At 43.2% G+C, this 13,904-nt stretch overlaps 2 protein-coding genes across 4 annotated transcripts; both read left to right on the top strand.

Annotated features, from left to right (window-relative positions):
- The first annotated feature begins 298 nt into the window (after nt 1-298).
- On the top strand, nt 299-7,910 carry arfgap3 (ADP-ribosylation factor GTPase activating protein 3). 2 transcript variants are annotated; one of them, XM_034578614.1, is made up of 16 exons: nt 299-502; nt 1,557-1,675; nt 2,299-2,371; nt 2,478-2,609; nt 2,730-2,810; nt 2,930-3,023; nt 3,125-3,184; nt 3,282-3,328; nt 3,413-3,564; nt 3,695-3,826; nt 3,939-4,064; nt 4,156-4,308; nt 4,428-4,554; nt 4,825-4,912; nt 5,047-5,171; nt 5,258-7,910. In XM_034578614.1, the coding sequence occupies exons 1-16, from the start codon at nt 434-436 to the stop codon at nt 5,273-5,275; spliced, it is 1,596 nt and encodes a 531-aa protein (XP_034434505.1). In that variant the 5' UTR covers nt 299-433; the 3' UTR covers nt 5,276-7,910. The 2 variants fall into 2 exon arrangements, with proteins under 2 accessions (XP_034434505.1, XP_034434506.1); XM_034578615.1 differs by having other exon boundaries at nt 320-502; nt 4,431-4,554; nt 5,258-6,275.
- A 1,142-nt stretch (nt 7,911-9,052) lies between these two features.
- ikbip (IKBKB interacting protein) lies at nt 9,053-13,340 on the top strand. Of its 2 annotated transcripts, XM_034578788.1 has the most exons (4): nt 9,053-9,439; nt 9,550-9,667; nt 12,245-12,466; nt 12,642-13,340. In XM_034578788.1, the coding sequence occupies exons 1-4, from the start codon at nt 9,231-9,233 to the stop codon at nt 13,206-13,208; spliced, it is 1,116 nt and encodes a 371-aa protein (XP_034434679.1). In that variant the 5' UTR covers nt 9,053-9,230; the 3' UTR covers nt 13,209-13,340. The 2 variants fall into 2 exon arrangements, with proteins under 2 accessions (XP_034434679.1, XP_034434678.1); XM_034578787.1 differs by lacking the exons at nt 12,245-12,466; nt 12,642-13,340 and adding an exon at nt 10,768-12,196.
- The last annotated feature ends 564 nt before the right edge of the window (nt 13,341-13,904 follow it).

Genomic DNA, 13,904 nt, shown 5'->3' with positions numbered 1-13,904 from the left:
TTATTATAATTATCAGAACATTTTATTTTGTTATTTTACTGTCCTTTTTTTACCATTGTACGATGATCAAGAACATAACATTTGAAATAAACTAAAAGTAAATACATTTAAATAACACTAAATGTACACGGAGTCATATTAAATACTTTTACATGTGTATAAACTAAATAATAATACTTCTAAAATACTTATTTCCCATTTGTTTAGTCAGCTGAGCCACAGGCGTCGAGGTGAAACTACGTTACCCAGAATCCCCGGCGACCACAACACAACCACGGGCCGCTCTCCTCCAATCAGCGGCGGGACGTGCTGTTTCTCCACCGACGTGTCGCACTGACTTTTTAACCGTGGTGTTTTCCCACATGTAAACGTCACTCGTGTGTTCAGCGGGCGAAGAAGCGACCGACCACAGCAACAACCGACCACAGCGACGATGTCCGAGCCCGCTAAACCGGACATCTCCGCCATTTTCAAGCGGCTCCGCTCCGTCCCCTCCAACAAGGTGAGTTCTCCCCAGACGAGGAAGTTCAGCTCGGGTGTCTGACACGTCGCACTGAGGCGAGCACCGAGGCGGCTGCCGCTGCCGGGATCTCCCCGACGCCGCTCCTATCCGCCTAATGTCGCGCTGGAAACACGTTGGTTCCGGTTGAAAACAGCCTCCGTTAACGTTTCCCGGAGAATTACAACGGGAAAGTGCGAGAAACTGTAACCGGACGTAGCGTTAGCTTGGTGGCTAGCAGCCGAGCTAGCTAGCTCCATGTTTTGACAGTTGACATTAGCCGCTGTTTGTTTTTCTACGAGCTTCCCCACATTGTCACTTCCTGTTGTAAAGACATCGTGTGGGATCGTTGCAAAAGGAAACAGGAAGTGACACCAGTTTAATTTAACAGCCCAGTTCACGAACAGCTGTTGGAACCAGCAGCTGCTTCCACTACTGACACAGTCTGTTGGTTTTTACACTCAGAGGTGACATGTCAAAAATGTCAATCCCTCTGTTTTTGAAGGGACAGTTCACTCCACATCCACCTCACCACTGTGGCGATGGAGGTGGAAGGTGAAGGGTTCGAGTCCACAACACATGTTTCGGGAGTTTCATGGGTAAACAGCCTTTCAGCCAAATCCGATACAATTGAAGTGAATGGTGATTGATTCTTCAAACGTAAAAGAAAAACATAACATGCCCCCAAATGTCCTCTGTGAACCACGCTCCAACATTTAGGCTAAAAACATGGTGTAAATGAAGCTGTTTCGAGTCGTATATGATTAACGGGGCTTACGGACACTTGGATGACACCACACGAGCCGTATGGAGGCATTTTCTGTAGTTTTCTGTTGTTTTTATACGTTTGAAGAATTGGTCGCCATTTACTTCACTTGTATTGGATTTGGCTGCAACACTGTTTACCCCTGAAACATGTTTTGTGGACTCAAACCCACCCACCACCTCCATCTGCACAGTGGTGAGTAGATAATGAGGGAATTTCCATTTTTGGGGTGAACTTTCCCTTTAAGTGTTGAGCTGAAGCTTCATTATCTTTCTTCATCTCGCCCCACAGGTTTGCTTTGACTGTGCAGCTAAAAACCCGAGCTGGGCCAGCATCACCTACGGTGTGTTCGTGTGTATAGACTGCTCCGGCACCCACAGGTCTCTGGGGGTGCACCTGAGCTTTATCAGGTAAGTCAGGACCTTTTTAATAAAGCTTATTAGAACAAAACTTCACAATATACTTGAGTCTGAGAGACCTGTTCATCCTCTCGACAGCAAACATTTCAGAAATGTACTCAGGGCCCTGTCCATTTAGTGAGAGCTCAACGCTCTGCAATTTAAGAAAACACATGCAAATACATAGTGAAGACGACAATGGAGATGTTTCCAGGGGACCCAAATGAGTGATGAACCTGGCTGTAGTTCAGTGTTCAAAGTTGTTTTCTCAATATTGCACGTGCTTTTTCTATTTGTATGTGTTTTCTTTATTTGCATTCCGTTGAGCTCTTTCTGCCACCGTAATAAAGCCATTTTCAAACCCGAACTCTGGGTCAGAGGGTTTGGCTTCTCCGGACGAACTTCATTTGTTTCGGCTGAGGAATGAATATAACGACTTGCAATAATCTAGATATGAAGACACAAAAACAGGATTAAATTCACAGCAGTTTAAAAAGAAAATGTTTGTCTGACATTTGAATGTGTCTTAATTGTAAAAAACAATCGTGCTAATCTCTAAACAGAACGTGGTTTAGTTAGAGTAGTAGCTTGTCTCTGTCTTATCACATATTCTTTAACTCCACTTTGTTACACAGATCTACGGAACTGGACTTCAATTGGTCTTGGTACCAGCTGAGATGTATGCAAGTGGGAGGGAATTGCAGCGCGGTAAGTACTCGAGGGCAAAGATCAACAGGCTGTAATTCCGGCATGACGTGACACGACACAGGATTCAATCTGATGACTCCTGTTTGTTTTGACTTTCCTGTGGCAGACTTCTTATTTCAGTCAACATGGCTGCACAACCAGCGCTGCCAACGCCAAGTACAACAGCCGAGCTGCTCAGCTGTACAGAGACAAGATAAAGAATTTAGCCACACAAGCCACCAGACGCCACGGCACTGAGGTGAAATACAGATGAATGAATGAGTGAGGGAAGGCTCGAGCTGAGTCCACACGTGGTAAAACCATTTAATTTGCTTACCACACCCTCACAGTTAAATCGGTTCTTCCTTCCTCTCCGCAGCTGTGGCTTGATAGTCAGGCTCCTCTCTCTCCAACATTACCGGAGGACAAGCAGGTGGATTTCTTCAGTCTGCATACAGTGGTGAGGGGGTGCACTTGGACTAGCCTCGGTGTGATTGTATCCACATATATTTGCGCGTTGGATATTCACACATTGACAAAGATTAGTCATTTCATCGTGTGCTTCTGTTCAATTCCCAGGAGGTTCCTAAAAACGTGAATACGGCCGAAATGAATCTGAGCTCCTCCACATCAGAGAAGAGTTTATACCCGGAAAAAGATGAAGACAAAAATGGTATTCACTGCTTCTCCTGAGCGATATAACACATAGAAACATCACAAAACCACAGCAGTTGTATTTATCCCCAGACAATTGATGTGGTTCCTCATTTTCAGGTAATACAGAGGAGGGTCCAAGCGTGGATTCGCTGAGTGTTTCTCCAAAAGCGAATCCAGGTTAGTCTTCATGTTTTGGCTTCAGGATCTTATTTTTGTATTTGTATTATGACTAAACTGCAGGAGATGTAACTTAACCGTCCTTCAATCCTTCCAGAGCCGTCCTCTCTTTTTAAGAAGAAGCCCACCGCTGCCAAGAAAACGGTATGTACACAGCACTATTTTGAAAGTAGACTCATTGTATTACTGCTTATTTGACGGTGTATTTAACTGAATGTTTGCTGGAAGTTGGGCTCTAAGAAGGGCGGTCTGGGTGCTCACAAGGTCAGCAGCCTGAATTTCTCCGAGCTGGAGAAGAAAGCTCAAGCTGCCGACAAGCAGAGAGAGAAAGAAGACGGCGCTGTGAGCACCAAGAAGAGTGTTCAACCTGAGGAATCCATGTACGTAAATTTGATTATTTTGAAGCAAATGATTCTGCGCCCTCGATGAGAATGTCAGAGGTTAGCTGGTAATTTTTCAATCACCTGTTTGGGTTTTTCTCCTTTTTAAACTTGTCTTCCTCCTCTTCAGCTCTTCATCGCTGCGACTGGCCTATAAAGATTTTGAGCAGCAGAGGAAAATTGAGGATAAGAAGCTGAAGGGATTAGAGGGGAATAAGAAGGAGCAAGCTGAGAGACTGGGCATGGGTTTAGGCATGAGGAGGTACGTTGATGAAGATGAAGATGAAGAGAAAAACACTCACGATCCTGTACCTGGTTAAAGAACTCTTTTGTCATTTCTCATATGGTCACTGTGTCTCTGCTTGTCTCTGTAGTGGGGTTTCACATTCTGTGACTTCGGACATGCACATGATCGAGCAGGAGAATACACTGGGCTCAAAGACCACCAAAGGACGGCGGCTCATTGAGCCAGACGATGATGAAGGGTCCTTCACCTCCAGGTCAGATGAAGAACCACCATCTACCTTTTTCTCCAGCTTTTAGTGATTCTTTTTCTTACCTGATATTAATGTGAACTTGCTCTTTCTTCAGGTCTGTGTCCCGGTTTGAGGAACAGATAGAATCTTCTGATCAGTTCACTTCACGGTGGGATGACGGCGTCGAGGAAGGAGGCTGGATGAAGGTGACAAAGAAACCAGAGCCAGACTTCTACTCTTCCTCCATCATAACTTCACTTGACAACAGGTAGGAGACAGTGACTCATGACTTATGCACTTCAAGCTAAGTGATTCTTTTTTAAATATCAGAATAATGGTTGATGCTGTAATTGATTGGATTACAATTTTATTATTTCTTCCATTTAGCAGACACGCTGCCAGGAGGAAACCAGAACCAGTGCCAGTGTCGGACACGGGAGAAGCTCGGAAAAAGTTTGGAGATGTCAAAGCAATCTCCTCTGACATGTACTTTGGAAAACAAGACCACTCTGAGGTACACTTTGATATATTATTAATGGAATATATTTTATATGTACACATACATATCTAATCATGGATTGAACTAGAGCTAATATTCATTTTGTAGAGTAGTAGTAAACCTTTGAAAATATCTCTCGACTTTTTACGGTTCTTCATGTTTAAGGTCTCTAACGAAATGTCATATTTTCACAGCTGCATAACATATTCTGTCGTAAAATGGGTGTTTTCAGAAAAATCACTGCTGGAAACATTTCAAACGTTGTCTGTGTTTCTGTTTCTTTAGTACGAGGCCAAATCTCGACTGGAAAGATTATCTGGGAGCGCGTCTATAAGTTCCGCAGACCTCTTTGATGAGCCAAAGAAACAGACCGGTAACGCAGCGCTGCAGAAACAACTCTGCACATGATTTACTCACTATTCAAACATGTTATTCATGAATAAATGCATATACGTATGACGACCTAAAGACCGCATGGATTGATATGAGTGAATCTTGTGCACACAGGGAGTTCGTACAGTCTGACCAACGTGCTGCCCAGCGCTCCTGACATGTCGCAGCTCAAACTGGGAGTGCGCTCAGTCGCAGGAAAACTCTCAGTCATGGCCAGTGGTGTAGTTAACTCAATTCAGGTCAGTCAGAAATACAGCACTTGATTCCAATCATACAATGAATAGTAATAATAACCTAACGATGTATATTATTTTGTTTTCCCCAGGATCACTACAGTACCTGAGTCATGATGCGTCTCCTCTTGGATTCAGCGTGTGTCGTCGGCGTCGACATAACCGGAGTTTGATAGTTTACCTGGTGAGAGACGGATAGAGATCAGCTCTCTGAGCGGATCTCTGCTTGGATGCAGCAAACTCTAGCCCTAAAGTGACCCTGTATACATTTACATCTATTTTTCTTTCTCAGATAATGTGTATAAAGCTGGTGTTAGAATCAGGATGACTGAAGCACAATATTTGCTCATCTGCAGACATCTTGAAGTGCGATTTCTGTGTAAAGTGAAACCATGTGGAATATTTCGTTTGCATTATATTACTTGGTTTGATTTGTGGTTTTGGGGGTTTGAATACTTAAAAAAATACTTTATGTAGCAGGTGGGAGATTTCTGGTGTTATGAAGGAAGGGTTTACTTTTTGATTCCGTTAGTTGATGAGGTCAAAACCTAAACAGCAGAGACAGTTCAGTTGTAAAAAAACTGAATTGGTTCATGCACTTTCACTCGTCACACGCTCTGTGCAGTGTGTTCTTGTACTTTATTTTATGAAATCTTGCACATTCCCACCGTTTTTTAAAGTGTCCTTTTCCGTCCCCAAAGTGCACTTACGTTTGCTCTTCCACAGGCGGTACCAAAAGCTGATAACGAGGCCTTGTGGGGACCAGATATGTGTTTCCTAATTGAGGATGATATCAGTTATGGACTTTGGTATTGATCTAATTCGCAGATAAGCTTCATTCTCCTGCAAGTAGCCACGTTTTTCCTTTTAGTTTTTTTGTAGGTTATGCATCCGTAGTGGAAAAGGACCGGATGGCAGTGAGGATAAGTAGCTAGAAAGGTCTAAAGGAAAAGCTTGATGTTTTGGGAAGTGCACTTTGCCTAGAATTTGATGCCACTTTTGAATATATGCATTTTTTTTTTGTCAGTAGGAGGAGTTTATTACCTATGGACAGAGTCAGGCTAAGCTAAGATATGAGAGTGGTGTCAATCTCAGCATCTTTCTCTCACCAAGAAAACAATGAACACTATTTCCCAAAATGTCAAACATTCCTATTAAAGGAGACATATTCTGCTTATTCAGTTTTTCTTTCCTCTAATGTGTTAAATAGATTTGTGTGTGTATACAAATTCTGCCGAGTTAAAATGCCCAAAGTCAGCGGTGAAGGGAACTCGTCTCACCTTCAGAAAACACATTTGAGTGAGAGTGAGCCAGCTGGCCAATCAGAGCAGACTGAGCTGTATCAGGAGGAGGAGGGGGGGGGGAGGGGGGGCGCCTTAAAGAGACAGGAGCTAAAACCAAGTGTTTCAGACAGAGGCTGATGAGAGGAGCTGCAGCGATGGACAGTCTGAGGAAAGTGATGTGTCTTCTGAACATTAGAGAATGTGAACCTTTTCATAAAGAGCAGAATATGTCTCCTTTATAAAACTCAAGTGTTATTTCTTTCTTAATCTTAATCCAGACTTTACAATCAAGAATAAGGTCAACATGGTGACACGTATATGTGTGTATATAGAGATTTCTTTTCAATTGGGAGGGTTCCGATGATGTTTGCTTTGAAAATTGTGTTTTTGTCGTCTGCGGTGGATTCCTATGTTTTTGCCTCTGGGCATATTTTTTAAGTGGCACACAGATTCTTGAAGGGTAAAATTTCCTGATGCTGTGTGACATGTTTGTAGCTTTCAGCCCCTGATATCAAGAAACACATGTCCACTTCCAAAACATGAATGTAAACCGTACCTTTTAAAGTTCAAGTTCTTTGTTGGTGCAACATCCCGCCAAGGTCCAAGTGATATATTTCAATAAATCAAAAACAACCGAGGCAGTGATGAAGCACAAATAGAACGAGAAGTGATGCTAAAGTTTGATTTTGGATTTGATATTTAAAAGCAATGGAGAAGCAGATTGAAGTCTGTTTACAGCGTTTACCTGAAGTCTACTCACGAGTTAAAGCACTAAGTGTTTCTGACGCCCGGACTGGGGACAGGATGGATTCATTTCCGATTACTTCACTGTACTGTTCATGCTTCTCAGGAGTAAAATATGAAACACTACGAAGCACTAAAAGCGTTTCACATCCTTCAATGACCAAATATTTGTTTACTCCATCACTGTATGCCTTAGACCAAAGATCTCTGAAGCATAACGTCTTGAAATTTGCAATATCGTGGAGTCCTCTCGTCAGTTCCTTATTTTATTTTTTTGCACATAATTTTTTTTGCACGTGGCAGCTTTTGCTGGAATGTGACGAACCTTTGCCTCTTTAAGTTGATGCTGCGTCCTTGCTTGACTTGAGTTTTGCTTACGTTTGTAAGTTTGTGTCTTCTGCTGTTGAGTATTGTTAAATGTTTCATAAAAGAGTAGCAGCTTGTGCATGTTTGCCCCCTTGTAGTTATTTTATCACCCGGACACATCCTGAGTACTCGATGGCGTACGGCTGCTGCAGCCCATTCATTTAAACCATAATGGGGGGGGGAAGAATTGCTCGATATTTACTGTAACGTAGGAATACTATGTTGTATACGGCTTTGAACGAGCATTTATAGAAAATAGAATATTGATAATCAGATTTTGACAATTTTTTGACATTTAAAGTGTAAGTTACGTTTTTTGGAAACATGCCAAATAAACAGTTCGCGTATGAATTCCTCTGTTTTATTATTTATGTTTGTATATTAATTTGTTTTTCTCTGTGTCCTATGTAACTTGTGTGCAATTCTACATGGTTTTAGGCTTTATTCTTTTTTTAAATAATAGAAAATTGTGTAAAATACCCATCCATAAGTTTCTTGGTTGTCAAATTCAAATGTGTTTTAAAAATATATAAAATTTACAATCCTATAAAACAGAAAAGGACATTTTTACATGTGAGACACTACGTGAAGTTGGGGAACAAATTATCTTGATAAATTATCTTAATAATCAATCAAAAATATTCGTGGATCGATTTTCTCCCAATCACCTGATTAATAAAAGTATTTGTTGCAGCTTCACTTCCGGGATAAAAACTGGCAGTCGCCTACGTGGCTGGCTGAGGCGTTTGAGGTACTTCCTTCACTGTCGGAAATATGAAAATCACGACAGGAGCTCAATTGAACCAACAAATTCGTGAACAATACAGAAAATTACGATTTAATCTAAAAGCTGTTTGTCTCTTGAAGCCAAATACTTTTCCCTAAATAAATAGTTGTATGTGTTGCGCGTGCACGTGCGGTTTTTGAAACCCAGAGGCCTCAGCTGTAAATATTTCCGAGCTTCTGAAGAGCACGTGAAGTCCACATTTTTCCAAGGAATGTGAGGCGTTCGCTGTCCTTCCTGTTCCGTCGGAAACATGACAATCACTACAGGACCTCAATTCAAAGATCATACTTACAAACAAGACTGAAAATTAAAATTTAATTAAAAAGCATTTTTGTCTCTTCAAGCTACAGATAAAACACATTCAAGTGTTGTGTGTGTTTTAATTACACACGACACGAAGATTCAAGGTAAAATGCCTGAACAGTTTGTATGTACGAGCTTTTTAAGGACACTTTAAGGCAACATTTCCCCAAGGAAGACGGTGAAACTGCTGATGCGTTTGAGGTTTTCGGAAATATGCAAATCACAGCAGGAGCTCAAATAAAAACTTACTACAATGTGTAACTTTTAAACAATATTGTTTTTCCTCTTGAAGTAAAAGACAAAACGCTCATTCATATTGATCCACGTGTGACAGCTGCACGTGCGGTGTTTTCATCTAAAGTGCGTTAGCAGCTAATATCTACGAGGCTTTGCAACAGCACCTGAAGGCCACATTTCTCCCAGGAGCTGCGAAGCTGAAGAAAACGGAACGTGAACGCAGCTCAATCTAATTTCTCCACTTCTTCACATGATGAACTTTATTTCTTATTTAACTTCGCAGCGTCACGTGTAACTTCTGTCGCTTTTTATACTTGTGAGTTTTTCCCGCGCTGAGAGTTTAAAATGCCCTCTGAGGTGAAGCAGAGGAGAAAGACCCCGAAGCAAAGTGATGAAGAGTCAGAAACAGCGAAATCAGCGAACAGCAAAGATGAAGAAAAGGAGAAAAGCCCGAAGGTGAAGACGGAGCCAGGAAACACGAACACGTCTCCGGGTGTGGACGTGAGGAGTTTCATGTGCGTGTTGTGCGTGGCTGCGTGCGGAGCTCTGAGCTGGTGAGTTCAGTCTGATCCAACACACTTTTATTGTTGTTGTGTGTCTGTGTGTGTCTGTGCTAATGTGTGCTAATGTGTGTTGTTGTTGTTGTTGTTGTTGTTGTTTCCAGGATGGTGCTGCAGCAGAATCAGAGGTTTTCACTCATGGAGGAAAAGTACAAATCTCTTCAGGGGAAAACTTCCAGCCTGTTCAACATGGAGGAAGAAGTCCTGAGAGTTTCTCAGAAGGTGCGTTTGATTCACAGACCTGGAGCTGAAGGGTCAATTCATCCAAATGACAAAAAGAAACAACACACACTGTCTTTTTGTTGCTTTTATTTGCACAGGTTTGGAGAATTGGAGAAGAGATTAGTGGAATTTAATTAGTTTACACTCACACAGTCTTAAAGGTTCAGTGTGAAAGATGTAGGAGAAAGGGATCTACTGGCAGAAATTAAATATAAAATAAATCCGAGTGATGTTTTCACTAGTGTTGTTCATATAAATTATACAAATTGTTGTTTTCTTTACCCTAGAATGGCCCCTTTATATTAAGATACTTTATATTTACATCAGGAGCAGGCCCCCTCTATGGAGGCCGCCATGTTTTTTACTGTAGCCTAAAACTAAACATCTTTTGAGTATTTTATGACAACTGAAGGTTCTCCTTCATGTTTGAAAGTGGAGGGTGAGGGGAGGGGTATTCAGCTGCAACATGCAACTTCACCACTAGATGTCACTGCATTCTACACACTGAACCTTTAAGTCTGGAACTGTGTTGAAGAGAAGTTTGAATTACAAAACAAACCCCCCAGCCTCCTCCACGTTAGTGGACGGGACGTGGGTCAAACTAACAAGTCAAAGTACACATTTAACAAAAATGGCAGTTCCCATCATGTCTTTAAAGTGTTAATTTTTCCAGTAAGTTTATTTTAATTAGTTATTTGATGCTACAAAAATGAGGCGCAACCTCAGCTGAGACTGACTCATGACTGGTCGACCACGTGTATGGGCAGGACCTCAAGACTCTGGCTACAAATGATATCAAGATGGCCGTAATATTTTGTCATGATTTTAGGAAGAAAATGAACAATCTATGTTAGATCTAAACATTTAGGAATCACTGTCGTACATGTACAAGTCCTCTACATGTTAACATTGAGTTAAAAAAGTTTAGAAAAACTTGCCTCCTTTACTCTCATGTGCTCCTTCAGTTTATTATTTTATCTTTTACAGTCTTGTTCTCTGTGCATGAGCTTTGTTTCCCACTGTTCATGTGTTATATATAAATACTGAGGCCCATAGAGCTCCTACACAAACAGCCCTCATGTTCTGTGTTGCGGCTGCAGCTTGCCGCCTCTGAGGATGACCTACAGGAGGCGCTCTCCACCGTCTCCCTGGCAACAAGACTCCAGCAGGACATCTCCGACCTCCACGCTGCTGTCACGGCGATGCAGGCCGACGAAAACTCCGCCTCCCGTGACCTGCAGGCGGTCAACGCCCGATTCCTCAACGTGACGGAGACGTGGCAGGAGCGTCTGGCGGCCGTCACCTCTGACCTGACTTCGCTCAAGGTCGAGTCGAGGGAGGCTCACGCCGGATCCACCGATCGGGTGAACGAGGCCGAGCGGAGGGGCCGGTCGCTGGCAAAGAGGCTGGAGGAGCTGGAGGACAGCACGAGGAGGAACGCCCGAGCTCTGGAGCGCACGGAGGTGGACGACGCCAAGCGAGCGCAGGACCAGCTGGACTGGAACACCAAGCAGATCCACAAGCTGGAGGAGCAGATCAGCAGCCTGAGCAAGAGGGAGGCCGAACTCAACACTCAGCTGCAGGAGCACATCCCCCGGGCGCAGGAGTGCGAGCAGCACCTGCCGAAGGTGGAGGAGGCGGTGCGCTCCATCCTGAGGCTGGGGGGCGACCTGAGCGGGGCGGAGAGGCGTCTGGAGGAGGTGACGTTACAGGTGTTCGGGACCGAGGACAGCATGCTGAAAGCACTGAACGAAATCTTGGAGATACGTCAGGAGCTGGACACACTGCAGGCTCAAAACAGCATCCTGAAGATGAAGAACGAGCTGTCCGTGGTTAAAGAGGCAGTCCGTGAACTCACCATGGTGCTGAGGGAGAACAGGGGTGACGGAGAGATAGACACTGTGGCAGAGGAGGAGGAGGAGGAGGAATGGAAGGACAACGAGGAGGAGGAGGAGGAGTGGGAAAAATATGAGGAGGGTGAAATAAATCAACCTCTTCCTGATGCCATCACTGAATGATGTCACAGTTTAAAGTAGCCAGGGAAAAGGAGCGGCTCTGTTTTATTATCTGTGTTAATGTTTGATACCACTGCCCTGTAGTGTCACACAATCACTAGTATGTTTTAGTGGCTCAGTTAATGTAGATTAATGCTTTTAGATTTCCCCAGCAGTTATTTATTATTCTTCAGTTATTTGCACTGTCTCTAGTTGCAGCTCTTTAATGGCAGATTTGCTGTTTTTCTTTTTTATTCCATTATAAACTGAATATCTTTAGTATTTAGAGTGTTTGTGAAGAAACAGGCAACTTGATGACGTTATTATCTCGTGGATTTGGACATTTGTTGGACTAAATCATTCATCAGTCTGTGTAATGAACTTTAATATTTAGATTTTAGTTTCACATGTTTAAAACAATCACGGTTTAATTTAATAAAATATTTTTTTTGTACTGTGCTTTTTTGTGCAAATTTGTTTGATTCTCATATTCAAAACGGTTGAGTATTTAAAGCACCATTTTCCCCCCCGAGATGATTTCTCACTTCACCTCCTCCACTCCATGTACTGCATTGTGTTCCAGTGCGAGAGCGTCCAGCTGATGCTGGAGGGTCTGGGGGGTCAGCTTGGAGCTCTGCGGCCGCAGCTGGAGGCTCTGGAGCAGGACGTCGGCCGGCTGAAGGAGTGGGCATCTGGGCTGACGGAGAAACGAGCTCAGCTGAAGACCAGCATGGACGCGTTGAGAGAGGCCGTGGGGCAGATTGAGGGACGCACCTCGAGCATCACTGTGGACTTTGCCAACAAGGTACGTAGGAAAATCAGGTGTTTTCTCATCAATTTATCTGCCAAATGTTTTATTGTTAAATTTTTTTCTATAAAATGTCAGAAATTTGTTTAAAATGTGTTTTATAATCACTTAAAATGTCATATTTTGTCCTACAAAGTTTCTCAGTCTCTTTATTTCTTGTATCCCCCTCTAGGTGGCGTCAGTGAGGACCGACGTGCGCAGGATGGACGGCCTGCACTCGGAGCTGGAGGCTCTGCTCGCTCAGGTTGGAGAGCTGGAGGACCAGACCACCCGGATGGAGCAGAGCATGGTCCAACGCATCGGGGACGTGCTGACCAGCAGCATGGAGCGGGTCTCCAGTCTCCGGGCTGCGTCCGAACGCAACGCGCAGGCCATAGAGCAGCTCCGCAAGCGTGTCCCTGAACTCACCACCGCAGACAATCTGATCTCTGAGCGTCTGAGGGAGCTGGAGAGCGGCAGAGCTCGCCTCATAAGGACGCTGACCTTTGCCAGTGACCTTAAACCCAAGGTGGCCAACATCAGGAGGGACTTTGGGGCCTTTGAGCCTCAGCTGTCGGATCTGACTCTGCGGATCGGGCGCCTGGCGGAGGATCTCACTAACAGAGAGCAGGAGATCACAGAGCTTAGACAGACTCTGACTAATCTAACTGCAGTAGAGGGAGATTTAAGTGTCACAACCAAACAGCTTAGTGAAATAGCTGATATGTCTGATATGGGAGAGATGCACCGGCCAACATGAGTCTCATCCTCCGACAAAGTTTCAGACTGACTGAATGTTTTTATTTGCTTTTCTCTCAGTTTTACATCTGGTCAACTGTCACACTGCTGTTACTGAATTACTGAAATAAATATGGAACAAACTCGGACATGATCTGCAGCGTTGAAGCATAAATCCTCACTGATTGGGTTTGTGTGCAGCTTCATGAGCTCATGACAAAGATTCATGACTCTCTGATTATTTTCATTGGTTTTATTTGAGTTTTAAATGTTCCAAAGCTCTTAAATATAGAAAAAGTTTATATTTTTGGCATTTAATTTTTAACGGTATTCAGTCGGGACACAGAATAATGGCTTAAAGGAATAGTTCAACATTTAGGGAAATATGCTTACAAGCCTTCTTATAAAGTTATAGATGTCACATTCATGTTTGCACAATAAAGATGATGCTGCAACTGACCAAGGGTTATACATTATCTACAGTTACAGTTACATGTGTGGGCCAAGAATGAGCTTTTATAATTTATGCTAAGCTAACTGGCTGGTGTGTTCACATTCATATTCAGCAAACAGACATGAGAAGGGTCTCAGGAAGAAACCAAAGAAGCACCGCATACGTATCCCTGATAAAACTCACAAGACAAACACGCTGGTGTTACAACTTGATCTTTATACAATTCAATTGTTGATGCAGCTTTTACACCTTGAGATGAGGATG

This window comes from Hippoglossus hippoglossus, chromosome 23 (assembly GCF_009819705.1).
Source record: "Hippoglossus hippoglossus isolate fHipHip1 chromosome 23, fHipHip1.pri, whole genome shotgun sequence".
In the NCBI taxonomy this organism is placed as follows: domain Eukaryota; kingdom Metazoa; phylum Chordata; class Actinopteri; order Pleuronectiformes; family Pleuronectidae; genus Hippoglossus; species Hippoglossus hippoglossus.
The sequence above is the reverse complement of the archived record's forward strand: the minus strand, read 5'-3'. Positions and strand labels throughout refer to the sequence as shown.

Coding starts and splice junctions, on each gene's coding strand:
- arfgap3 (XM_034578614.1), top strand. CDS start 434: ATGTCCGAGCCCGCTAAACCGGACATCTCCGCCATTTTCAAGCGGCTC. Junction 503..1,556: donor GCTCCGTCCCCTCCAACAAG/GTGAGTTCTCCC, acceptor CTCGCCCCACAG/GTTTGCTTTGACTGTGCAGC. Junction 3,185..3,281: donor TTCTCCAAAAGCGAATCCAG/GTTAGTCTTCAT, acceptor CAATCCTTCCAG/AGCCGTCCTCTCTTTTTAAG.
- ikbip (XM_034578787.1), top strand. CDS start 9,231: ATGCCCTCTGAGGTGAAGCAGAGGAGAAAGACCCCGAAGCAAAGTGAT. Junction 9,440..9,549: donor GCGTGCGGAGCTCTGAGCTG/GTGAGTTCAGTC, acceptor TGTTGTTTCCAG/GATGGTGCTGCAGCAGAATC. Junction 9,668..10,767: donor TCCTGAGAGTTTCTCAGAAG/GTGCGTTTGATT, acceptor TTGCGGCTGCAG/CTTGCCGCCTCTGAGGATGA.